Source organism: Abramis brama, assembly GCF_963993115.1.
Source record: "Abramis brama genome assembly, chromosome: 8".
Classification (NCBI taxonomy): Eukaryota; Metazoa; Chordata; class Actinopteri; order Cypriniformes; family Leuciscidae; genus Abramis; species Abramis brama.
This window is the reverse complement of record NC_139970.1, coordinates 3,495,513-3,522,595: the sequence shown is the minus strand read 5'-3', so window position 1 is coordinate 3,522,595 and position 27,083 is coordinate 3,495,513. Positions and strand designations below refer to the sequence as shown.

The 27,083-nt window shown below is 38.4% G+C and overlaps 2 protein-coding genes across 4 annotated transcripts in view; both read left to right on the top strand.

The window, feature by feature from the left end:
- Positions 1 to 667: 667 nt before the first annotated feature.
- On the top strand, positions 668 to 23,578 carry LOC311088872 (radial spoke head 10 homolog B-like; the record flags this gene model as incomplete). The annotated part of the gene is made up of 18 exons (XM_084123248.1): positions 668 to 972; positions 1,061 to 1,136; positions 3,097 to 3,165; positions 3,282 to 3,455; positions 3,550 to 3,635; positions 3,732 to 3,852; positions 3,949 to 4,125; positions 4,198 to 4,321; positions 6,245 to 6,369; positions 6,466 to 6,660; positions 6,757 to 6,845; positions 6,927 to 7,006; positions 7,134 to 7,279; positions 7,362 to 7,469; positions 7,553 to 7,696; positions 13,290 to 13,338; positions 13,429 to 13,570; positions 13,651 to 23,578. Coding segments are annotated over 18 exons (2,277 nt in total), but the record flags the coding sequence as incomplete, so codon positions are not given.
- Positions 23,579 to 23,622: 44 nt separating this feature from the next.
- LOC311088076 (radial spoke head 10 homolog B-like) overlaps positions 23,623 to 27,083 on the top strand; it is a 304,215-nt gene continuing 300,754 nt past the window's right edge. For 2 of the 3 annotated variants that reach the window (XM_084121734.1, XM_084121735.1), the window contains exon 1: positions 23,623 to 27,005. In XM_084121734.1, coding sequence (XP_083977860.1) covers positions 26,945 to 27,005 — 61 coding nt within the window. In that variant the 5' untranslated portion in view covers positions 23,623 to 26,944. The remainder of the gene's footprint in view (positions 27,006 to 27,083) is intronic. The other variant, XM_084121733.1, reaches the window with a different exon arrangement.

The following is a 27,083-nucleotide window of genomic DNA, read 5'->3' as shown; positions in this document are numbered from 1 at the left end:
TTCTTATGTGTAAAATAAGGTACTTTGAGAAATAAATTATTGTTTTGTTTATCCGTACAGTGGAAGTCAATGGTCTCCAAAACTATTTGGTTACCAGTTTTCCTCAGGAAAACAAAAAAAAACAAAAACAAAAATATATATATATATATATATTGTAACACTTTACAATATGGTCTCATTTGTTAACATTGGCTAATGTATTAACTGACATGAACTAACAATGAGCAATACATTTGTTACAGTATTTATTTTAGTTTAAAAAATACAGTTGTTCATTGTTTGTTCATGTCAGTTCACAGTGCATTAACTAATGTTAACAAATACAACACTATTTTAATAATGTATTAGTAAATGTTGAAATTAACGTTAAGATTAATAAATGCTTTAGAAGTATTGTTCATTCTTGTAAAGTGTAACTGTAATTTTTTAGTGAACTGTACTTTTAATCTGTGTATGTACAGAAGCTGACTTTCCAAAATAAAACTACTGTGAGAAATATTTTTTGGAGTCTAAAAAAATGACCGATTAGCCTCGGTCCCTAATCATATTGTACATTAAACAAGACGCTCTATATATTTTTTGACCCTTCTAACTTGCCGTACTGTCACATTGCTTAGCAACCGGTAGTGTGTACTGTAACATTGCTTAGCAACCGGCAGTGTGTTAACTAGTTGGTGATCTAGCGAATAATTCTGACTCTCTCTCTCTCGCGAAAGCTAAAGGGAAAAAAATAATAAGTTCTAACGGATCTAACGTTACGCCAGAACCGATGTTAAGTAAAGTGTTAGGACAGTCCTCCACGTCCAGTTTAGTGTCGGAGTCCGTCACAGAGCCTGGCGATGGACAGGACTTCTCGAGCTCTGCTGTGTGTTCCTCCTCTGCAGCGTCTCGGCTCACGGACGACCATCGACCAAACAATGAACATGATCAGTGCCGTAAAGTTCCCATTCTTCGACGTGCAATCGTGGAAAGGTTAGACATTCTTGCGAAATGATAACACTCAGATTGGTTGACAAATAAAATATGGGTTTGTAGTGTTTGGGATCTTTTTTTTCCTCAGATATGAGGGTGAAATGTGTGGAGAAATGTTTCATGGAGAAGGTGTCGCTTACTTTCAAGGTGGCCACATTTACAAGGTGAGTGATGAACGATAACTTAGGGGTTTTCAACCTTTAGATCCTGTACGTTATAAAAATGTAAATCTAATTTAAACGCACTAAACTTTTATTAAGAACATTGCTAACATTGCTACTGTATTATATTATATATTACATTAGGCTATATATTATTACATATATTACATTACTGTATTACATTATATATTACTTAACATATATTTTGTTATATTTAAATATATATATATATATATATATATATATATATATATATATATATATATATACACAGTATATAAATATATATATTTAAATATAACAAAAGATTAAAAAAATACATAAAAACAAAACTTTTATGTAAATATATATATATATATATACATAAAAGTTTGGGGTCAGTAAGATTTTTAAAGTTTTTAAAAGAAGTCTCTTCTGCTCACCAAGGCTGCATTTATTTGATTAAAAATACAAACAAAAACAGTAATATTGTGAAATATTATTATAATGTAAATCAGCTGTTTTCTATGTGAATATACAGTAAAGTGTAATTTATTCCTGTGATCAAAGCTGAACTTCAGCATCATTACTCCAGTCTTCAGTGTCACATGATCCTTCAGAAATCACTCTAATATGATGATTTGATGCTCAAGAAACATTCATTATTATTATCAATGTTGAAAACAGTTGTGTACAATTTTTTTTCAAAATTCTTTGATGAATAGAAAGTTCAAAAGAACAGCATTTATCTGAAATCTAAAGCTTTTGTAACATTAAACACTAACGTTACCGTTCAAAAGTTTAAGGTCAGTAATAATTTTAATTTTATTTTTGGGGGAAATAAATAAAATTAATCAATACTTTTATTCATCAAGGATGAGTTAAACTGATCAAAAGTTAGAGTAAAGACATTTATAATGTTAGAAAATATTCTATTTTAAATAAATGCTGTTCATCAAAGGATTTTGAAAAAAAAAAATGTACAGAACTGTTTTCAACATTGAAAACAATAATGAATGTTTTTTTTGAGCATCAAATCATCATATTAGAGTGATTTCTGAAGGATCATGTGACACTGAAGACTGGAGTAATGATGAAAATTCAGCTTTGATCACAGGAATAAATTACAGTTTAAAGGGATTCTCCACTTTTTTTTTGGAAATAGGCTCATTTTACAACTCCCCCAGAGTTAAACAGTTGAGTTTTACCGTTTTCGAATCCATTCAGCCGATCTCCGGGTCTGGCGGTACCACTTTTAGCATAGCTTAGCATAGATCATTGAATCGGACAAGACCATTAGCATCTCTCTCAAAAAAATGAACAAAGAGTTTCGATATTTTTCCTATTTAAAACTTGACTCTTCTGTAGCTACATCGTGTACTAAGACCGACAGAAAATGTAAAGTTGTGATTTTCTAGGCTGATATGGCTAGGAACTATACTCTCATTCCTGCGTAATAATCAAGAAACTTTGCTGCCGTACCATGAGTCCAGCAGGCGTAATGATATGACGCAGCGCCTGAAAATAGGTCTAATCGGTTAGACAAACTTAGTCCCGGTCACGTTGGAAGTTACCGAGCTGGGGACTATTTTCAGGCGCTGCGTCATATCATTACGCCTGCTGGACTCATGGTACGGCAGCAAAGTTTCTTGATTATTACGCAAATAATCGGCACTGCCGTCTCATGAGGAAACGCAGCTTTTTGATATAAAGTTTTTCTCGTTCCCGAATACAAATATTTTTAAAGTATTTGTTCGAAATAAGTATTTGTAAAAAACACGTTATTTGTGCCTTTCCGAATACCGTATTCGGGTTATACATATGTATGTATGAATGTTGTAAGGGAGGAAAGATGAACATTTAGAAATAAATGCAATATATTTGATCACAAAACTGAACCCTAGGCCCAGTTTTACAGATTCTGCTTGAAAACCTTAAATTACCAAACATGATTTCATTGTTTCTACCATTTTGCATTCATTAGGGTCATTTTGCACATGGGTTGATGCATGGCTCTGGTGAATATATCTGGTCAGACGGTATAAAGTATCAGGTATGTAAAGAGTTCATGGAAGTCATGTACATTAGCTATGATTTGATAAGTCACATAATACCCCAGTGTTTTGATTGGAGACATTGACATTGGAGACGAAATATCTGTTGTGGCAGGGGGATTTTAAATCAAATCAACCCATGGGACATGGGACGTACACCTGGCGAGATGGCAGCACTTATGAGGGGGAGTTACACCAAGGTGTCCGTCATGGTGTCGGGGTGTTCAGATGTTTCAAAACCTCTAGTGTGTACAGAGGTCAGTGGTATCTGGGCAAAAGACAAGGCCAGGTATGTGCATACACACATCTATTGTCTCATAGTAATGCATTGTCACATGCATTTAATAATAAATATCTTGACTGGTGTCCTGTGATGGTGACAGGGTGTAATGTACTATAACCAAGCGTCCACATCATGGTACAAAGGAGACTGGGTGAACAACAGAAGAGAGGGCTGGGGAAAGCGGCGGTGTGTGATAGTAATCATTTCTTTATAAATATATATATATTTTTCTTTATATATTAACATTTGAAGAAAATATAAATATATTTGTTTCCCATTAAGTTACCCATCTGGCAATATGTATGAAGGACAATGGAGGAACAATGTCCGACATGGAGAAGGAACGATGAGATGGGTTCAGTTGAATCAGCAGTACCGTGGACAGTGGGTGAATGGCATCCAGGTCTGTCATTTACTAACTTTGCCCTTATTTTTAGGGTAATTTCCTACACTATGATTTTGTATAATTTTGTACTGAAAAGTTTCTTACTTAATGTAGGATGGAAAAGGAACGCACACATGGTTCTGTAAAAGAGTTCCAGGTTCTCAGTACCCTCGTATGAACGAGTACAGGGGAGAATTCGTTGAAGGCGTGCGTCAAGGTCAAGGACAGTTCTTGTATGCCAGTGGGGCTGTGTATAGTGGAGAGTGGAAAAACTACCAAAAACATGGACAGGTAAACCACCTTTCAAACTATGGAGACGTGAGATGGCTGTGTGATTCCAACACTGCAGATGGTCTTTTGCAGGGGACATACACCTGTGAAAATGGACGACGGGTATATGAAGGGGAGTTTCATAAGGACTGCGTGGCTGAATTTCCTGCCTTCACCCCTGGCCTGAGTGGGCTTACGACTCCTCTTCCAGACAAGAGTAAAGTATTAAGTAATATTCATGACCAGAATTAAATATCATTAGCTCTCTGGAATACTTGATTCTGATTAGTCAATTAATGGCTACTAAACTATATAGTTGACCATTGTCCCTAGCAACTGATTTCCTATATAGCTAAATTGAATTGTATAAATTAATATGTATATATAACTGTAGTTTACAATGTATATATATATATATATTAGGGGTGTAACGGTTCACAAAATTCACGGTTTGGTTCGATACAGCAAAAAGAAAGAAATGCCAGAGAATTAAAAAAAAAAAAAGATTTAAACTAACATAATAAAGTATGATTTTTTACTTTGAGCAATGATGGAGCTATAATTGACTCTTCTTAGGAGCATATAAAACAAAACAGCTCCTTGGAAAAAATGAAATGTAGCGTAATACTGTAGTAGTTATAAACAAAGGTTTATTTTAGTTCAGATTAACATTTGAGGGCAGCAATTGTATTCATAATGTCAAAATAAAACCAACGTAATGTTACTTAAAAGCATTATAGCCTACTATTCCTGCCAAACTTCCATGGTTGCAGTTAGTGTTACTACAGTAAATCCACAGTGAATGTTGCAGATCTGTGGACACTGGATAGTTCATTCATGGCACAGTTTATTCCTGGTTTCCACGTCAGCGCTGTTTGATCCGTTAATAATGGAGAAATGTGAATGTTTCTCACTAGATCTCGCAGCGATGTTATTACTTCTGTGGCGAATTCAAATGCTTTATTTACTGGATCTCTTATTAGCGCTGTGTAGTAACAGTGTCGCATGATCACGATCGGCTCGCGCTGCTCTGGTCCAAACTGATAAACGGTCCGTCAACCGCACAATAACGAGCAGTTTTGTTCCACTTACATTACGTTTGCCATTTGATGTTAGACAATGTTGTGGAAACAGTTTGTGCATTGGCAACTACAAATGATGCCCGTATCGCCTGCGATAATTAATGCGATATGGCTCAGCTTGTCAGTGAACTACGGCTCTGTGTTGTAAATGCCGCTTCATCTGAAAGCAGGTGATGGCGATTTACTACTAATCAAGGAACCGGCTTTACTGACGAGATGCGCATAACAATGTCATGCGATATATCGCCCAGCCCTAATGTACCGTAAACAGTCATTCTAAAAAATAATAAATAAAAAAACGGTACTATACGGTTATCCGGACCACACCTGACCACACCTGACCACACCTGACCACACCTGACCACACGTGACCACACCTGACCACACCTGACCACACGTGACCACACCTGACCACACCTGACCACACGTGACCACACCTGACCACACCTGACCACACGTGACCACACCTGACCACACCTGACCACACGTGACCACACCTGACCACACGTGACCACACCTGACCACACGTGACCACACCTGACCACACCTGACCACACCTGACCACACGTGACCACACCTGACCACACGTGACCACACCTGACCACACCTGACCACACGTGACCACACCTGACCACACCTGACCACACCTGACCACACCTGACCACACGTGACCACACCTGACCACACGTGACCACACCTGACCACACCTGACCACACCTGACCACACGTGACCACACCTGACCACACGTGACCACACGTGACCACACCTGACCACACGTGACCACACCTGACCACACGTGACCACAACCGCTCTTGGTTGGTCGTAACCCCAGTGACGGGTAGGTTTAGGGGCGGGGTTGGGGTAGGTCATCACATGTGGTCCGGATAACCGTATAGTGCCAAAAAACCTTTAGAGAGAGTTAACTTATCAGAATTTTTTGATAGTGTACTATAAACACTGTTTACTCAATTTCATGTCCCTTACAGTATGTCAGGAGGTTTTATTTATTATTATTTTTTACTTGTAGTGTTTCTAATACTTTATCTCTGTTGATTAGATGATTCATCCAAAAGATCTTCACAGTCAAGCACAAACTCACCGCTCGGATCTGACATGGTTTTGAACATCAGTTCTCTGTTAGACAGAGTCCCTGAGGAACACAGAGATCAAGAACTCAAACAGGTTTTTCACCTTATTTGAAATGAATCCTGGGGTAAATCCAGAGGCAAATTTGTGTTGGTGTGCTGTGTAAGTATTATTTTATTTCCATCTGTGCAGGTGGAGTTTGCAGTGCTGAGATACTTTGGTTTGTTAAGGGAGATATATCGCTTCTACAGCAGCCTTGGACATGAGAAATCTCCAGACAAAACATTCCCCCTGAACTACCTGCAGTTCTCTCGGTTTCTCATGGACTGTAGAGTTCACCAGCACCGAATGACGCAAGCGCAAGTAGATCATCTCATCACTGGTAATGTCTTTAAGCATAATTATGGCTTGTGATGTTTTCTCTTTATATCAAATAAACTATTTGTAATCAAAGTTTTGCTTCCAGATCTGAATCCAGATCAGGTTTATTCTCCTTACGCTGCCATTCTACCGAGAGAGTGTGTCAGCTATATCATCGCTGTAGCATATCATGTTTGCCACAAAGATATTGAGTGAGTATTTTCCTACAATGATAGGATTTTTTATGTTCTTGAAAGTTTCCATCTAGTCACAGATCACTTGCCATGTTACAGGTCCTCTCAGAACATACTCGCAGCATGTTTTTCAAAGCTCATGAAGCGGAACATCATTCCCAACACAAAGAATGTGAAAGGTAGAGAGATACACATTATATTATGATTGTATTATTAAAACTTCTCTTGAATGTCCCTGTTAAACATAGACTTTTATTAATTATTAAAAATGTTTTATTTTATTAAAAATGTACTTCTTTATTTTAGGCTCTCTGTTCTGGCATCCTGTCCATGCTTCAGTTGCATGTCACTACTTAGACAGATGCTTGGAAATTTACCAGGCCCTGTGTAAAGCAAATTCTGTCCGGCCTGACCAAAGCTTGACTGCAAGGCAATTTGTCTGGTTGCTTAAGGTAACAGGCCTCTTACTTTCATCTAGTCTCAACTTACTAAGAATTATTCACACATAATTCTTATGCATAGTCCTGTTCACAGGACCTCTCTTTATATGACTGCGAGCTAACCGTGTCCAAAGTGTTAGAGATCCTCTCTGTGGACAGTCCTGCAATTCATGATGGAGTCAGCAGCAACCTGGACCTGGAGGTCAGCAGCGGAACTCATGTTTTGTTTTGTTTTTTTTGGTTGATATTACTTTGATTTGATATGACAAATTATTTTGTTTGTAGATTAGCTTTCTGGAGTTCTTTGATGCATTGTTGGGCTGTGCTGAGGTGAAAGGCCAGAGAATCCAAACTGATGTTGAGAACCAGACTGACACAAGTCATTGGGACGACACCACGCAGAATATTACAAAGCCAAGTTCACTTCAAGTCAGTGCCTGTTTTTTCAATTTTTAAGAATGAAATTTCAGCCATTTTCTCTCATGTTGGCAGTACAAAGCAGGGTTTTTCCTGGCTCAAAATGAGGCGGAGGTGGTAAAATCCTAATAATGTATTTTAATAATAAGGTTATTAAATTTGTATTTTTTGTAGATCATCATATAGCCTAATGTGTTTCCCACATTATTTTTGTGGGAGGAGCCTGGTACCGCTAAGGGGGTACCAGGCTCCTCCCCCCCCCCCCCCCCCCCCCGGAAGAAAATTTTGTACATTTTACAGATAAATTCATAAATCTGGTGCACTTTGAGTCCCCCGAATCCACTGTTAAAAATAAATAATCCACCCGCAAACCGCCCATATTCTTTGATTTAGATATCTGCATCTGATCATCACATTACAATTATTCAAATTCTCAGTGTTAAGCATGATAATATGGTAACATATCACACTGAAGTTGGCTAATTAAAAAAGAACATTTATTTAAAATAAAAGTTCTTCTTTTGGCAAAATTACATTTAACCCTCTGAGGTCTGAGCTGTTTTCTGGGCCCTGGAGGTGTTCTGACATGCTCTGACATTTCTGGTTATTTCTGTTACTTGTGACATTTTCATGGCTAAAGTCTAATTACACTGTATTCAGCACAAACTCTGCTACAATAATATATCAGCAGCATGTGTGTAAAAGTTTGTAGTTTTGAGATAATGACATTTATGCGTGGTTTGTGAAAATACAAAAAAAAAATCTCACTGAAATAAGGCCATGAAACCCATACTGATTATTTCTTCACAAGACTTTTGAAAATTGTATGACGTAGCCTAGAATATTTGCTGCAAAACTATGTGAAAATCACCCTGACTGCTCATTCAGATAAGACAATATATTGATTTAAAAAATTTACGACGTGTTTTGTGTTAGAAAGCTTTATGCGCAAGCTCATTAATATGTAAGCTTTTCTCACCTGAGAAAGACAAAGAACCTCCCCTAACGGCCCTATTAGGAGCTATCAGGCCCTGTCATTCTGAGCAACCTTGCACAATACTGTAAATGAGGAGATTTAAAAAAGAATGGCTTTTAAATTGTTTGGATTTATTTACAACACAACATAATCCAAAGATACACAACAAATGCCAAAAAAGCACTTCAAAGACAGAGACCTTTGTGCCATTCCTAAAAACATTGTACATACCTTTCATTTCCAAGATTTTCACTTTACCGTGTTCACGTACAGAGACTCATGTGAATGTTGAAGTCCTCAGTGGCATCTGGGCCCTGAAAAAAAAAAAGTGAACATACTGATATCAAGAGAAAGGCCTGCACGATTTTGGAAATAAATATTAGATTTTTCTGGTTAAAATTGCTTTTTAAAATTCCTTTTTAAAATTCACAGAATACACACACACACACACACACAAATGTTTCCAACAATATATAATATAATGATGAACACCAAGTTTGTTGTGCCTGTAGGCATAAGGTATATGCGCAGTGCCAGATAAAATAATAATAACAACAAATAACCTATAGCAGTATAAATCTTCCAAAAGATTTCAGTAACAACTAAGCTAGAGAAAAATATATTGATTATCATGTTACTTCAAATGTTTCCATCCGTTATGATGATATGAAATGAGATAATAATAAAAACATGAAGCCGTTTGGTGCGTTTTGCTTTCATCCAAAATATGATGTGTACATTCAAACGCGATCGCGCAGGAAAATATGATACATTCAAACGCGATCGCTATCAAAAATATGATACATTCAAACGCGATTGCGCTCAAATATAAAACATTATGGTTACCATATACATATCTACGTTTGAGCAGATATCCACAAACACAGTAACAGTAAACACGGGTCTAAATATTATAATATTCCCCATATATCTAGCAACAGTTCAACTGCAACGTGACATTTATGCAACAATAACAAACTAATATGTAAGAATTTCTTACCTTACACCTTTCTTGTCTTCAAATCGGGTTCTTCTTCTTCTGAGGTAGCCTAAATCCAATGTAAGCTCAGGCACGTCTTTCAAACTCGACGAAAAGTGAAGTGAAGTGTTTTGTTGTTGAGGTAATGAGCGAGACGCGGTCCATGTGGAGATTTGCATGTGAATATCTTTTGTGCGAGTAGGCGTGGCCAAATTAACTGTAATGAGGAAGCGTTTGAGAAGCTGGACATCTTGTTGGTTTTATACAAATTACTTAAACAGAGAATATTTGTTTTCGTTTTGAATCCGATCATTTAAAAGTACACACTTAAATGTTTATAAAGGTATATGGCTCATAAATGTGTGACAAGTATTCACTGAGTTTTGTTTCAGTTTATAGACGTGCTCAAGAAAAAAAAGTTCACCGCAACGGAGAGGCAGAACGCACACCCTGTTTATTTTCTTTATTTTACAAAAGCACAATATTTTGGTTTGATTGTAAGTGGACACATACAAAAGGAGAAATATCACAGATTCTTTTTTATATTTCTTTTTTCTGTATGACTATAAATGACTGAGTAATTTAAGTTTATAGTGCTACAATGTGGAGAAAATCCAGCAAAACGCGCCCGCGCGTTTGTCGACCTCAGAGGGTTAATAGCCTTAAAGGACAAATCCAGTGAAAAATGAACCTAGGGGTAATTAACACATGGTTACCGAGTCGATCGTTCCCTGCGATGCGTTTTCATGAAAATCGAATGTATAGAGTTTTATCTTTAAAAACAGATTAGCTCATAACACTAGTATATGGGGCACAGAGTAAGTAAAAGTAAATCGCTAGTTAATACCACTAACAAGGCTCAAAATAGCCTCACACTAACACGGTAGCATAATGAGGGTCCTTACATACAAACCGAAGCATTGAGAACTTTGTAAGTGTACAGACAGTTTAATAAGAAGATACTTTATAAATACAGTACATTACGCGTTTACAGACAGGCGTCATCTTCAGGCATGAAAACTCCTCACCTTTCGGCGAAATTCGCCGTTTTAAAACCTAAAAGGGTCACCTACGTGATTTGTGCAGGGGGGGGGCAGCATTTATCCCCTATAAAGTTACCATAAACTTCGCAGCTTTAAAAAACAATCATCATTCCTAATGCCGAAACATGACAGCCAATACGAGTCAAGAGTAACGTTAGGGCAGAAATGTTTTCAAAGTCTTTTACACCGCGAGTCTGACAACTGGACACACTGCCGAACAAAGTACCGCACGTCGGAAAGCAAGCCTGAGGTAAGTTAGCTTACAATGTTAACTGTCCTGTCAGATACAGACAGCGATGTTGCCAATGTCATTATTTTTAATTTTGACATAGAAGTGGGCGAGATAATATCGCGAGCGGGCACGGGCGCCGTGAGCGCTGAGCGAGCAGGAACAGTGCAGTGTTATTCATTGCGCGGCTCGCGAGCCTCATGTGGCTCGCATGGCGATAAATAATACGGTGATATGATGCATTCACTAGAGATATTTCATAAAAACATTAATAACAAGTAGGGCTTTAACATAACCCGTTAAAAACTCAAAGTGTCAGCTCTATTATAAATAATTTCGATCGGATTGAAAGGGGTGGTTTATCGAGAGAACGTGAAAAAACTTGATCGATTGAAAACCGAAACTGAAAGGACGACGTATGACGCGCTGAACGAGCTGTTCTCCTGATGAATAAAGTGTCATATAAATGAGTATCCTTTCATTCTATAATTCTCCTTTCACTCAGCATCTGTGAAGTGAAGCAGGACAACGGCCCACCAGTCCTTGTTTCAGATTATCATACAGACGACTGGTTTGGGGCATTTTTAATGCGTGATAAATAGTAGTAGTAAATAGTTTTTTTTCTCTGACACCCGATGAAAGGCGTAGATCAGCGGCCCATTGGTTCTTTTCTTGATTGACACTGGGCTAGCCCAATCAAATCTTTAATGTGAAGTATAGAAATATACTCTTTCAAGTATAGAAATTAGTACAAAACTAATTATGAAAGTTTCCTTTATTTTTCAGTGCATTTGTTTTACAATATATGGCTATTACTATCATGGGATTAATATTATAACTATTATTGTAGTAGTAATGTAGACAGACACTGTAACTAAAAGAGTTTTGAATTTTTCTTTGTTTAATTTGCACCAGATTGATGAATTTAACATTAAAAAGCACAAAATATTCTTACGGGGGAGCATGCCCCCTGAACCCCCCTAGAGTGGCAGAGGTCCACTCACCACAGTGATCCAAAAATCCTGTGAGGAACACTGGTAGCCTAATACTATGCCAATGCAGCTTACATGTTTTGGGGGGGGGGGGGGGGGGGATTCATCACTGTGGGGTATAGTTAAATTCTATTAATAAATGAGAATTTTGTACTTATTTCAGCTGTCCGTGTTAATTCTCACGCGTTCCTACTCACTCATTACATTTATTTATTTATTTTTTTATTTTTTTTTTATTTTTTTTGGGGGGGGGGCGGTATATATGCCGCATCCTTCTCACCTTTTTTACCCCTGACCTGTTTTCATGCCTGCATCTTGGAAAACGAACGCCGCGCTACGTTAGATTTCACAAACGTAATTCCTATCAACAAGCTCACTTAGCACGCCGTTCGTGGCTCGATTAGTCGAGACTGTTTTACTAGTGTTATGAGCTAATCTGTTTTTAAAGATAAAACTCTTTACATTCGATTTTCAATATATTCAATTAAAATAATAAGACACTAGGTTGTTACCAATCAAATTAAATAATTTACATTGAAAAATTATAACTGTATTAAATTAGATTATTTTAAATATTTTTGAATATACAAATAAGGAATGTTGAAAAGAATGATACTTTGAAACTAAACCGCCAGTAGGAGGCGGCAGGCGACCGTGTTAATGAGCGAGTCATTCAGTCATTAATTCAAACGATTCGTTTAAAAGGCTGATTTATTCAGAATGAGGCAGTTTATGAATAGGTTATTGAATCTTTGATTCGTTCAAAACGCTGAATCATTCATTAGCCTAATGAAACATGGCTGAGTGTTGCTGTGAGATTGGCTCTGGTTCTGCTGTGATCTTTGTTTGGAACTATTTTCGCTGCTGAAACAGAACAAAAACAACCATTGCGTCTAAAATGTAAGTGACTTAATTTTAACGTTGTAATTCCCACGTTCCGCACGTTCGTTGCGTTTTACCGTGATGAGAGTTCCGTGTCTTTATTAAACTCAACACATTATAATGATTTATCTGTCATCCACCCTCGAATAATTGGAATGGAATGTTTTTTTATTAGGCTACTTGGCCCTCCCGACCCGCGGATTATCCGCGCAGCACTATACGTTTTGAGAATGGACACAAGTGGTAACAGCAACAGAACCGTCATGGTGGAAAAAGTGTATCTGACCATGACTGTCTGTCTGAGTTTTGTCGAGAGCCGGAGGCGGCACGAAATTTGACGGAGGCGGCGGCCTCATAATTCTCTATGCAGGAAAAACCCTGCAAAGTCTCTTGAGATTTGTAGAAACCACTCAGTATCACATTCCGGTGGATATTGTCTTAGCTGGGGTGAAAGCTAACCAGACTGTCTCTATTAAGGTGCTCTTATCTTTTGAAATGTTTCAGTTATCCCTATCTGAGGAGATGGAGCAAAGTCCTGTGCTTGCTTTCAAAGGTTTGTCTCCTGAAAAATTCATGTAAATGAATAAAATCTTAGTTATGCCTCTGATTTATCCCTAATAGTGGGCTAATTTCATATCCTCAGAGAAGGATTGGATGCAGAAAACACAGCAGTTCTTCACTCAGACCTTCTTCCCTGCGTATGAGCACAGCTTGAAGCTGGAGGAGGAGAGACTCAAGCTGAGAGAAAAGAACAGAAGTGGTCTTGCAGATGCTGACAAAGCAAGGTATTTAAAAAAAAATCCCCTAGATTTAAAAAAAAATGTTTTTTGAAGCCCATATTTTTACAATTTACAATTATTTTCAGACATACAGAACAGCTGGAGGCTGAGGACAGACAAGACGAAGATGGAAAGAGAGTTTCCAAACAATAATGTTAATCACTCGCACCTTTCTCCCATGGCCCATGTGACTGAGCAATCTGACCCATTGCTCGATTGCTCCTGTCTGCCCTGCTGCTGCTACTGCTGCGTTGCATTGGTTTGCGTCTGTAAGCTTCGCATCTTTCTGTTTTTAATCATTATTTACTATCATTCCTTGTTACTTATACTTATTCATCCCTCCTGGGATGGTGCTGCTCTTCTCTCTAGTAATTTGGCTCATAGTCTTAGAGCTCAAACATGACAATCTGGGCCTCAGCTCAGGAAGCAGACAGACTGGCCAAACCGACCGTCTGCTAGCGGCCTCGCGTCACCAAGGTCAGATAAGTCCCATCACATAGAGCCTCTTTCACCTAGATATCATCATATAGAGACTGTGTCTATTCCCCGAATTAGGACATAAAAAAAACGTCTTAACCCATCTAAGGTTAAAAATTTAATTGATGTTCAACAAATAAAAAACGATAAAGCTTGGGTTGCTAAATATACGATCGCTTACTCCAAAAGCACTTATTGTTAATGATATGATTACAGATTATAATCTAGATGTGCTGTGTTTGACAGAAACCTGGCTAAAACCAGACGATTACATTACTTCAAATGAGTCCACCACCCAAGATTACTGTTATAAACATGAGCCTCGTCTGAAACGCAAAGGGGGAGGATTGCTGTAATTTATAGTAATATTTTCAAAACCACTAAGAAATCAAGTTTTAAATATAATTCTTTTGAAGTGTTGTTGCTTAATGTAACACTATCTAGTGTAAACGATAAATCACGTTTAACATTTGTGCTGGCTACTGTATACAGGCCACCAGGGCACCATACAGACTTTATCAAAGAATTTGCTGACTTTCTATCAGAGTTAGTACTGGCTGCAGATAAAGTACTAATTGTTGGTGATTTTAATATACATGTAGATAACGAAAAAGATGCATTGGGATTGGCATTTAAAGACATTCTGAACTCTATTGGAGTTAGACAACACGTGTCAGGACCTACTCATTGTCGTAATCATACTCTAGATCTAATATTATCACACGGAATAGATGTTGATGCCGTTGAAATTCTGCAGCAGAGCGATGACATCTCAGATCATTATCTAGTCTCGTGTAAACTTAATTTAGCCAAGGCTGCAAAGACGACTCCGTGTTACAAATATGTGAGGCCTATCACTTCTGCCACTAAAGATTGCTTTATTAATAATCTTCCTGATCAGTTTCATCATCTCAGCATCCCAGATAGCTTAGAAGAACTCGATATTGCGACAGAAAAGTTTGACTCTCTTTTCCAGCACTTTAGACACAGTTGCTCCTTTGCGCTTGAAGAAGATTAAAGAAAATAGTCCAACGCCGTGGTACAACGAGCACACTCAGGCCCTTAAGAGAGCAGCCAGAAAAATGGAGCGCAACTGGAAGAAAACAAAATTAGAGGTATTTCGCGTTTCATGGAAAGAGAGCTCGATTGCACACAGAGAGGCCTTAAAAGCTGCTAGATCTGCTTATTTTTCAACCCTATTAGAAGAAAATAAACATAATCCTAGGTATTTATTTGAAACAGTGGCTAAACTAACGAAAAATAAAGCTTCAAACCCAAACGTTTCCAAGCAGCACAGCAGTAATGACTTTATGAACTTCTTTACTAACAAGATTGATAATATCAGGGAGAAAATTATAACTATGCAACCGTCTACTACAGTATCGCATCAGGCAGTGCATTGTAGTCTCCCTGAGGAAAAATTTTATTCATTCATTTCTATAGGAGAGGAAGAATTTACTAAACTCGTTAATTCATCTAAATCGACAACATGTATGTAAGACCCTATACCGATTAAGCTAGAAATGCTTCCAGAGGTCACAGATCCTCTTCTTAATATCATTAATTCGTCTTTGTCTCTTGGATATGTGCCAAAAACTTTAAGCTGGCTATGATTAAACCGCTTGTTAAAAAAAACGCAACTTGATCGTACAGAATTAGTCAATTACAGGCCGATCTCGCCTTTTCTATCAAAGATATTAGAAAAAGCAGTATCCTCAAAGCTGTGTTCCTTTCTAGAAAGAAATGATATCTGCGAGGATTTCCAGTCAGGATTTAGACCATACCATAGTACTGAGACGGCTCTCGTTAGAGTCGCAAATGATTTGCTCTTATCATCTGATCGTGGTTGTATCTCTCTATTAGTGTTACTCGATCTTAGTGCTGCATTTGACACTATTGACCACAACATTCTTTTAAATAGACTCGAAAATTATGTTGGCATTAGTGGAATTGCATTAGCATGGTTTAAATCCTACTTATCTGACCGTTATCAGTTTGTAGCAGTAAATGAAAAGATGTCTTATCGATCACAAGTTCAGTATGGCGTACCACAAGGCTCAGTACTAGGACCGCTGCTGTTCACTCTGTACATGCTACCCTCACACACACTCACACACACACACACACACACACTCTGTACATGCTACCATTAGGAGATCTCATTAGGAAACATGGCATTAGCTTTCACTGTCATGCCGATGATACTCAGCTCTATATTCCTTCACGCCCAGACGAAACTTACCAATTCACAAAATTAACGGAATGCATAGCTGATATAAAAAACTGGATGATTAGTAATTTCCTACTACTTAATTCTGAAAAAACAGAGATTCTAATTATTGGACAAAAAACTTCCTCACATAATAACCTAGAATACTGTCTAATACTTGATGGCTGCTCTGTTAAGTCTTCGTCGTCGGTTAGGAACCTGGGTGTGCTCTTTGATACCAATCTTTCATTTGAAAGTCACGTGTCTAGTATCTGTAAAACCGCATTTTTCCATCTTAAAAATATATCTAAATTACTTCATAAGCTCTCATTGACAAATGCGGAACAATTAGTTCATGCGTTCATGACCTCAAGGCTAGATTATTGTAATGCTCTAATGGGTGGTTGCCCTGCACGCTTAATAAACAAACTACAGCTGGTCCAAAACGCAGCAGCTCGAGTTCTTACCAGAACCAGGAAGTATGACCATATTAGCCCGGTTCTGTCAACACTGCATTGGCTCCCTATTAAACATCACATACATTTTAAAATATTGCTGATTACTTACAAAGCACTAAATGGTTTAGCTCCGCAGTGCTTGAGCGAGCTCTTAACGCATTATAGTCCTTCACGTCTATTGCGATCTCAAAATTCCGGCCAGTTGATAATACCTAGAATATCAAAATCGACTGCTGGCGGCAGATCCTTCTCCTATTAGCACCAAAACTCTGGAACAGTCTTCCTAACATTGTCCGGGAAGCAGACACACTCTGTCAGTTCAAAGCTAGATTAAAGACACATCTCTTTGACCTAGCATACACATAACACATTATAGACTTCTATAATTCAATGTTAGGCTGCATAGATTAGGTCAGCTGGAACCGGGAACACTTCCCATAAATCCTGATGTACTCGTTACATCATGAGAAGAATGGCGTCTACGCTAATATTAGTCTCTCTGTTTATCCCGAGGTTTTCCTGCAGTCCGCCGGATCCAGGCCGTATCCAGATCTGACGAAGGACCTTCGCCTGGACCCGATGACAACGCAGTGCTGAAGTGCCAGCTAGTCTCTCCCTATGGAGGATCCCTTTACCACTCTACAGATAAAGCGTTGTCGGGATAATTTCGGTTTCGCGTATCTACCCCGAAGTGATACAATTCTGTATCAAAATGTTAAGGCCAGACAAGTAGTTTAAGGCTTGGTTTGTAGGGAATTACAAACCTGTGCACATATATTCAGTTGCGCATAACTATAGAATTAATTCTTAATGCGCATGTGAGCGCCATCAGCGTTTCTCACAGGTTCGCGTTTAAAGTCTGTGTAGAGAGAACGATGTCGTCTCAGCGGCCTCTAATTTAATAACTAATGATCCTTGCGACGGAAGTTAATCAATCAAAACTAACTTTAGCTGGAAAATAACTTTATTAAAGAACCGCTATAAAGCCAAAACAATCTCTGTTACCTCAAATTATCCGTTTGTTACTGTAAAGCCGCTTTGAAACAATCTATATTGTTAAAAGCGCTATATAAATGAAGATGACTTGACTTGACAATGTGAACAGATATAATACGGATGAAAAAAACAGATATAATACGGATGAACAAATGATAAAGCTTGGGTTGCTGAATATTCGATCCCTTACTCCAAAAGCACTTATTGTTAATGATATGATTACAGATTATAATCTAGATGTGCTGTGTTTGACAGAAACCTCGCTAAAACCAGACGATTGCATTACTTAAAATGAGTCCACCACCCAAGATTACAATTATAAACATGAGCCTCGTCTGAAACGCAAAGGGGGAGGATTGCTGTAATTTATAGTAATATTTTCAAAACCACTAAGAAATCTAGTTTTAAATATAATTCTTTTGAAGTGTTGTTGCTTAATGTAACACTATCTAGTGTAAACGATAAATCACGTTTAACATTTGTGCTGGCTTTTGTATACAGGCCACCAGGGCACCATACAGACTTTATCAAAGAATTTGCTGACTTTCTATCAGAGTTAGTACTGGCTGCAGATAAAGTCCTAATTGTTGGTGATTTTAATATACATGTAGATAACGAAAAAGATGCATTGGGATTGGCATTTAAAGACATTCTGAACTCTATTGGAGTTAGACAACACGTGTCAGGACCTACTCATTCTCGTAATCATACTCTAGATCTAATATTATCACACGGAATAGATGTTGATGCCGTTGAAATTCTGCAGCAGAGCGATGACATCTCAGATCATTATCTAGTCTCGTGTAAACTTAATTTAGCCAAGGCTGCAAAGACGACTCCGTGTTACAAATATGTTAGACCTATCACTTCTGCCACTAAAGATTGCTTAATTAATAATCTTCCTGATCAGTTTCATCATCTCAGCATCCCAGATAGCTTAGAAGAACTAGATATTGCGACAGAAAAGTTTGACTCTCTTTTCCAGCACTTTAGACACAGTTGCTCCTTTGCGCTTGAAGAAGATTAAAGAAAATAGTCCAACGCCGTGGTACAACGAGCACACTCAGGCCCTTAAGAGAGCAGCCAGAAAAATGGAGCGCAACTGGAAGAAAACAAAATTAGAGGTATTTCGCGTTTCATGGAAAGAGAGCTCGATTGCACACAGAGAGGCCTTAAAAACTGCTAGATCTGCTTATTTTTCAAACTTATTAGAAGAAAATAAACATAATCCTAGATATTTATTTGAAACAGTGGCTAAACTAACGAAAAATAAATCTTCAACCCCAGATGTTTCCAAGCAGCACAGCAGTAATGACTTTATGAACTTCTTTACTAACAAGATTGATAATATCAGGGAGAAAATTATAACTATGCAACCGTCTACTACAGTATCGCATCAGGCAGTGCATTGTAGTCTCCCTGAGGAAAAATTTGATTCATTCATTTCTATAGGAGAGAAAGAATTTACTAAACTCGTTAATTCATCTAAATCGACAACATGTATGTAAGACCCTATACCGACTAAGCTAGAAATGCTTCCAGAGGTCACAGATCCTCTTCTTAATATCATTAATTCATCTTTGTCTCTTGGATATGTGCCAAAAACCTTTAAGCTGGCTATGATTAAACCGCTTGTTAAAAAAACGCAACTTGATCGTACAGAATTAGTCAATTACAGGCCGATCTCGCCTTTTCTATCAAAGATATTAGAAAAAGCAGTATCCTCAAAGCTGTGTTCCTTTCTAGAAAGAAATGATATCTGCGAGGATTTCCAGTCAGGATTTAGACCATACCATAGTACTGAGACGGCTCTCGTTAGAGTCGCAAATGATTTGCTCTTATCATCTGATCGTGGTTGTATCTCTCTATTAGTGTTACTCGATCTTAGTGCTGCATTTGACACTATTGACCACAACATTCTTTTAAATAGACTCGAAAATTATGTTGGCATTAGTGGAATTGCATTAGCATGGTTTAAATCCTACTTATCTGACCGTTATCAGTTTGTAGCAGTAAATGAAGAGATGTCTTATCGATCACAAGTTCAGTATGGTGTACCACAAGGCTCAGTACTAGGACCGCTGCTGTTCACTCTGTACATGCTACCCTCACACACACTCACACACACACACACACACACACACACTCTGTACATGCTACCATCAGGAGATATCATTAGGAAACATGGAATTAGCTTTCACTGTCATGCCGATGATACTCAGCTCTATATTCCTTCACGCCCAGACGAAACTTACCAATTCACAAAATGAACGGAATGCATAGCTGATATAAAAAACTGGATGATTAGTAATTTCCTACTACTTAATTCTGAAAAAACAGAGATTCTAATTATTGGACAAAAAACTCCCACACGTAATAACCTAGAATACTGTCTAACACTTGATGGCTGCTCTGTTAAGTCTTCGTCGTCGGTTAGGAACCTGGGTGTGCTCTTTGATACCAATCTTTCTTTTGAAAGTCACGTGTCTAGTATCTATAAAACCGCATTTTTCCATCTTAAAAATATATCTAAATTACTTCATAAGCTCTCATTGACAAATGCGGAACAATTAGTTCATGCGTTCATGACCTCAAGGCTAGATTATTGTAATGCTCTAATGGGTGGTTGCCCTGCACGCTTAATAAACAAACTACAGCTGGTCCAAAACGCAGCAGCTCGAGTTCTTACCAGAACCAGGAAGTCTGACCATATTAGCCCGGTTCTGTCAACACTGCATTGGCTCCCTATTAAACATCGCATACATTTTTAAATATTGCTGATTACTTACAAAGCACTAAATGGTTTAGCTTCGCAGTGCTTGAGCGAGCTCTTAACGCATTATAGTCCTTCACGTCTATTGCGATCTCAAAATTCCGGCCAGTTGATAATACCTAGAATATCAAAATCGACTGCTGGCGGCAGATCCTTCTCCTATTAGCACCAAAACTCTGGAACAGTCTTCCTAACATTGTCCGGGAAGCAGACACACTCTGTCAGTTCAAAGCTAGATTAAAGACACATCTCTTTGACCTAGCATACACATAACACATTATAGACTTCTATAATTCAATGTTAGGCTGCATAGATTAGGTCAGCCGGAACCGGGAACACTTCCCATAAATCCTGATGTACCCGTTACATCATAAGAAGAATGGCGTCTACGCTAATATTAGTCTCTCTGTTTATCCCGAGGTTTTCCTGCAGTCCGCCGGATCCAGGCCATATCCAGATCTGACGAAGGACCTTCGCCTGGACCCGATGACAACGCAGTGCTGAAGTGCCAGCTAGTCTCTCCCTATGGAGGATCCCTTTACCACTCTACAGATAAAGCGTTGTCGGGATAATTTCGGTTTCGCGCATCTACCCCGAAGTAGACACAGTTTCTCCTTTGCGCTTGAAGAAGATTAAAGAAAATAGTCCAACGCCGTGGTACAACGAGCACACTCAGGCCCTTAAGAGAGCAGCCAGAAAAATGTAGCGCAACTGGAAGAAAACAAAATTAGAGGTATTTCGCGTTTCATGGAAAGAGAGCTCGATTGCACACAGCGAGGCCTTAAAAGCTGCTAGATCTGCTTATTTTTCAACCCTATTAGAAGAAAATAAACATAATCCTAGGTATTTATTTGAAACAGTGGCTAAACTAACGAAAAATAAATCTTCAAACCCAAATGTTTCCAAGCAGCACAGCAGTAATGACTTTATGAACTTCTTTACTAACAAGATTGATAATATCAGGGAGAAAATTATAACTGTGCAACCGTCTACTACAGTATCGCATCAGGCAGTGCATTGTAGTCTCCCTGAGGAAAAAACTCGATTCATTCATTTCTATAGGAGAGGAAGAATTTACTAAACTCGTTAAATCATCTAAATCGACAACATGTATGTAAGACCCTATACCGACTAAGCTAGAGATGCTTCCAGAGGTCACAGATCCTCTTCTTAATATCATTAATTCATCTTTGTCTCTTGGATATGTGCCAAAAACCTTTAAGCTGGCTATGATTAAACCGCTTGTTAAAAAAACGCAACTTGATCGTACAGAATTAGTCAATTACAGGCCGATCTCGCCTTTTCTATCAAAGATATTAGAAAAAGCAGTATCCTCAAAGCTGTGTTCCTTTCTAGAAAGAAATGATATCTGCGAGGATTTCCAGTCAGGATTTAGACCATACCATAGTACTGAGACGGCTCTCGTTAGAGTCGCAAATGATTTGCTCTTATCATCTGATCGTGGTTGTATCTCTCTATTAGTGTTACTCGATCTTAGTGCTGCATTTGACACTATTGACCACAACATTCTTTTAAATAGACTCGAAAATTATGTTGGCATTAGTGGAATTGCATTAGCATGGTTTAAATCCTACTTATCTGACCGTTATCAGTTTGTAGCAGTAAATGAAGAGATGTCTTATCGATCACAAGTTCAGTATGGCGTACCACAAGGCTCAGTACTAGGACCGCCGCTGTTCACTCTGTACATGCTACCCTCACACACACTCACACACACACACTCTGTACATGCTACCATCAGGAGATATCATTAGGAAACATGGAATTAGCTTTCACTGTTATGCTGACAATACTCAGCTGTATATTTCTTCAAAACCTAACGAAACTTACCAATTCACTAAATGAACGGAATGCATAGCTGATATAAAAAACTGGATGATTAGTAATTTCCTACTACTTAATTCTGAAAAAACAGAGATTCTAATTATTGGACAAAAAACTTCCTCACGTAATAACCTAGAATACTGTCTAACACTTGATGGCTGCTCTGTTAAGTCTTCGTCGTCGGTTAGGAACCTGGGTGTGCTCTTTGATACCAATCTTTCATTTGAAAGTCACGTGTCTAGTATCTGTAAAACCGCATTTTTCCATCTTAAAAATATATCTAAATTACTTCATAAGCTCTCATTGACAAATGCGGAACAATTAGTTCATGCGTTCATGACCTCAAGGCTAGATTATTGTAATGCTCTAATGGGTGGTTGCCCTGCATGCTTAATAAACAAACTACAGCTGGTCCAAAACGCAGCAGCTCGAGTTCTTACCAGAACCAGGAAGTCTGACCATATTAGCCCGGTTCTGTCAACACTGCATTGGCTCCCTATTAAACATCACATACATTTTAAAATATTGCTGATTACTTACAAAGCACTAAATGGTTTAGCTCCGCAGTGCTTGAGCGAGCTCTTAACGCATTATAGTCCTTCACGTCTATTGCGATCTCAAAATTCCGGCCAGTTGATAATACCTAGAATATCAAAATCGACTGCTGGCGGCAGATCCTTCTCCTATTAGCACCAAAACTCTGGAACAGTCTTCCTAACATTGTCCGGGAAGCAGACACACTCTGTCAGTTCAAAGCTAGATTAAAGACACATCTCTTTGACCTAGCATACACATAACACATTATAGACTTCTATAATTCAATGTTAGGCTGCATAGATTAGGTCAGCCGGAACCGGGAACACTTCCCATAAATCCTGATGTACCCGTTACATCATAAGAAGAATGGCGTCTACGCTAATATTAGTCTCTCTGTTTATCCCGAGGTTTTCCTGCAGTCCGCCGGATCCAGGCCGTATCCAGATCTGACGAAGGACCTTCGCCTGGACCCGATGACAACGCAGTGCTGAAGTGCCAGCTAGTCTCTCCCTATGGAGGATCCCTTTACCACTCTACAGATAAAGCGTTGCCGGGATAATTTCGGTTTCGCGTATCTACCCCGAAGTGATACAATTCTGTATCAAAATGTTAAGGCCAGACAAGTAGTTTAAGGCTTGGTTTGTAGGGAATTACAAACCTGTGCACATATATTCAGATGCGCATAACTATAGAATTAATTCTTAATGCGCATGTGAGCGCCATCAGCGTTTCTCACAGGTTCGCGTTTAAAGTGTGTGTAGAGAGAACGATGTCGTCTCAGCGGCCTCTAATTTAATAACTAATGATCCTTGCGACGGAAGTTAATCAATCAAAACTAACTTTAGCTGGAAAAGAACTTTATTAAAGAACCGCTATAAAGCCAAAACAATCTCTGTTACCTCAAATTATCCGTTTGTTACTGTAAAGCCGCTTTGAAACAATCTATATTGTTAAAAGCGCTATATAAATGAAGATGACTTGACTTGACAATGTGAACAGATATAATACGGATGAAAAAAACAGATATAATACGGATGAACAAATGATAAAGCTTGGGTTGCTGAATATTCGATCCCTTACTCCAAAAGCACTTATTGTTAATGATATGATTACAGATTATAATCTAGATGTGCTGTGTTTGACAGAAACCTGGCTAAAACCAGACGATTGCATTACTTAAAATGAGTCCACCACCCAAGATTACTGTTATAAACATGAGCCTCGTCTGAAACGCAAAGGGGGAGGATTGCTGTAATTTATAGTAATATTTTCAAAACCACTAAGAAATCTAGTTTTAAATATAATTCTTTTGAAGTGTTGTTGCTTAATGTAACACTATCTAGTGTAAACGATAAATCACGTTTAACATTTGTGCTGGCTACTGTATACAGGCCACCAGGGCACCATACAGACTTTATCAAAGAATTTGCTGACTTTCTATCAGAGTTAGTACTGGCTGCAGATAAAGTCCTAATTGTTGGTGATTTTAATATACATGTAGATAACGAAAAAGATGCATTGGGATTGGCATTTAAAGACATTCTGAACTCTATTGGAGTTAGACAACACGTGTCAGGACCTACTCATTGTCGTAATCATACTCTAGATCTAATATTATCACACGGAATAGATGTTGATGCCGTTGAAATTCTGCAGCAGAGCGATGACATCTCAGATCATTATCTAGTCTCGTGTAAACTTAATTTAGCCAAGGCTGCAAAGACGACTCCGTGTTACAAATATGTGAGGCCTATCACTTCTGCCACTAAAGATTGCTTTATTAATAATCTTCCTGATCAGTTTCATCATCTCAGCATCCCAGATAGCTTAGAAGAACTCGATATTGCGACAGAAAAGTTTGACTCTCTTTTCCAGCACTTTAGACACAGTTGCTCCTTTGCGCTTGAAGAAGATTAAAGAGAATAGTCCAACGCCGTGGTACAACGAGCACACTCAGGCCCTTAAGAGAGCAGCCAGAAAAATGGAGCGCAACTGGAAGAAAACAAAATTAGAGGTATTTCGCGTTTCATGGAAAGAGAGCTCGATTGCACACAGAGAGGCCTTAAAAGCTGCTAGATCTGCTTATTTTTCAAACTTATTAGAAGAAAATAAACATAATCCTAGATATTTATTTGAAACAGTGGCTAAACTAACGAAAAATAAAGCTTCAAACCCAAACGTTTCCAAGCAGCACAGCAGTAATGACTTTATGAACTTCTTTACTAACAAGATTGATAATATCAGGGAGAAAATTATAACTATGCAACCGTCTACTACAGTATCGCATCAGGCAGTGCATTGTAGTCTCCCTGAAGAAAAAACTCGATTCATTCATTTCTATAGGAGAGGAAGAATTTACTAAACTCGTTAATTCATCTAAATCGACAACATGTATGTAAGACCCTATACCGACTAAGCTAGAGATGCTTCCAGAGGTCACAGATCCTCTTCTTAATATCATTAATTCATCTTTGTCTCTTGGATATGTGCCAAAAAACTTTAAGCTGGCTATGATTAAACCGCTTGTTAAAAAAACGCAACTTGATCGTACAGAATTAGTCAATTACAGGCCGATCTCGCCTTTTCTATCAAAGATATTAGAAAAAGCAGTATCCTCAAAGCTGTGTTCCTTTCTAGAAAGAAATGATATCTGCGAGGATTTCCAGTCAGGATTTAGACCATACCATAGTACTGAGACGGCTCTCGTTAGAGTCGCAAATGATTTGCTCTTATCATCTGATCGTGGTTGTATCTCTCTATTAGTGTTACTCGATCTTAGTGCTGCATTTGACACTATTGACCACAACATTCTTTTAAATAGACTCGAAAATTATGTTGGCATTAGTGGAATTGCATTAGCATGGTTTAAATCCTACTTATCTGACCGTTATCAGTTTGTAGCAGTAAATGAAAAGATGTCTTATCAATCACAAGTTCAGTATGGTGTACCACAAGGCTCAGTACTAGGACCGCCGCTGTTCACTCTGTACATGCTACCCTCACACACACTCACACACACACACACACACACTCTGTACATGCTACCATTAGGAGATCTCATTAGGAAACATGGCATTAGCTTTCACTGTCATGCCGATGATACTCAGCTCTATATTCCTTCACGCCCAGACGACACTTACCAATTCACAAAATGAACGGAATGCATAGCTGATATAAAAAACTGGATGATTAGTAATTTCCTACTACTTAATTCTGAAAAAACAGAGATTCTAATTATTGGACAAAAAACTCCCACACGTAATAACCTAGAATACTGTCTAACACTTGATGGCTGCTCTGTTAAGTCTTCGTCGTCGGTTAGGAACCTGGGTGTGCTCTTTGATACCAATCTTTCTTTTGAAAGTCACGTGTCTAGTATCTGTAAAACCGCATTTTTCCATCTTAAAAATATATCTAAATTACGTCATATGCTCTCATTGACAAATGCGGAACAATTAGTTCATGCGTTCATGACCTCAAGGCTAGATTATTGTAATGCTCTACTGGGTGGTTGCCCTGCACGCTTAATAAACAAACTACAGCTGGTCCAAAACGCAGCAGCTCGAGTTCTTACCAGAACCAGGAAGTATGACCATATTAGCCCGGTTCTGTCAACACTGCATTGGCTCCCTATTAAACATCACATACATTTTTAAATATTGCTGATTACTTACAAAGCACTAAATGGTTTAGCTCCGCAGTGCTTGAGCGAGCTCTTAACGCATTATAGTCCTTCACGTCTATTGCGATCTCAAAATTCCGGCCAGTTGATAATACCTAGAATATCAAAATCGACTGCTGGCGGCAGATCCTTCTCCTATTAGCACCAAAACTCTGGAACCTCTGGAACCATAAATCCTGATGTACTCGTTACATCATAAGAAGAATGGCATCTACGCTAATTTTAGTGTCTTTGTTTGTCCCGAGGTTTTCCCGCAGTCCGCCGGATCCAGGCCGTATCCAGATCAGTGCTGAGATACTTTGGTTTGTTAAGGGAGATATATCGCTTCTACAGCAGCCTTGGACATGAGAAATCTCCAGACAAAACATTCCCCCTGAACTACCTGCAGTTCTCTCGGTTTCTCATGGACTGTAGAGTTCACCAGCACCGAATGACGCAAGCGCAAGTAGATCATCTCATCACTGGTAATGTCTTTAAGCATAATTATGGCTTGTGATGTTTTCTCTTTATATCAAATAAACTATTTGTAATCAAAGTTTTGC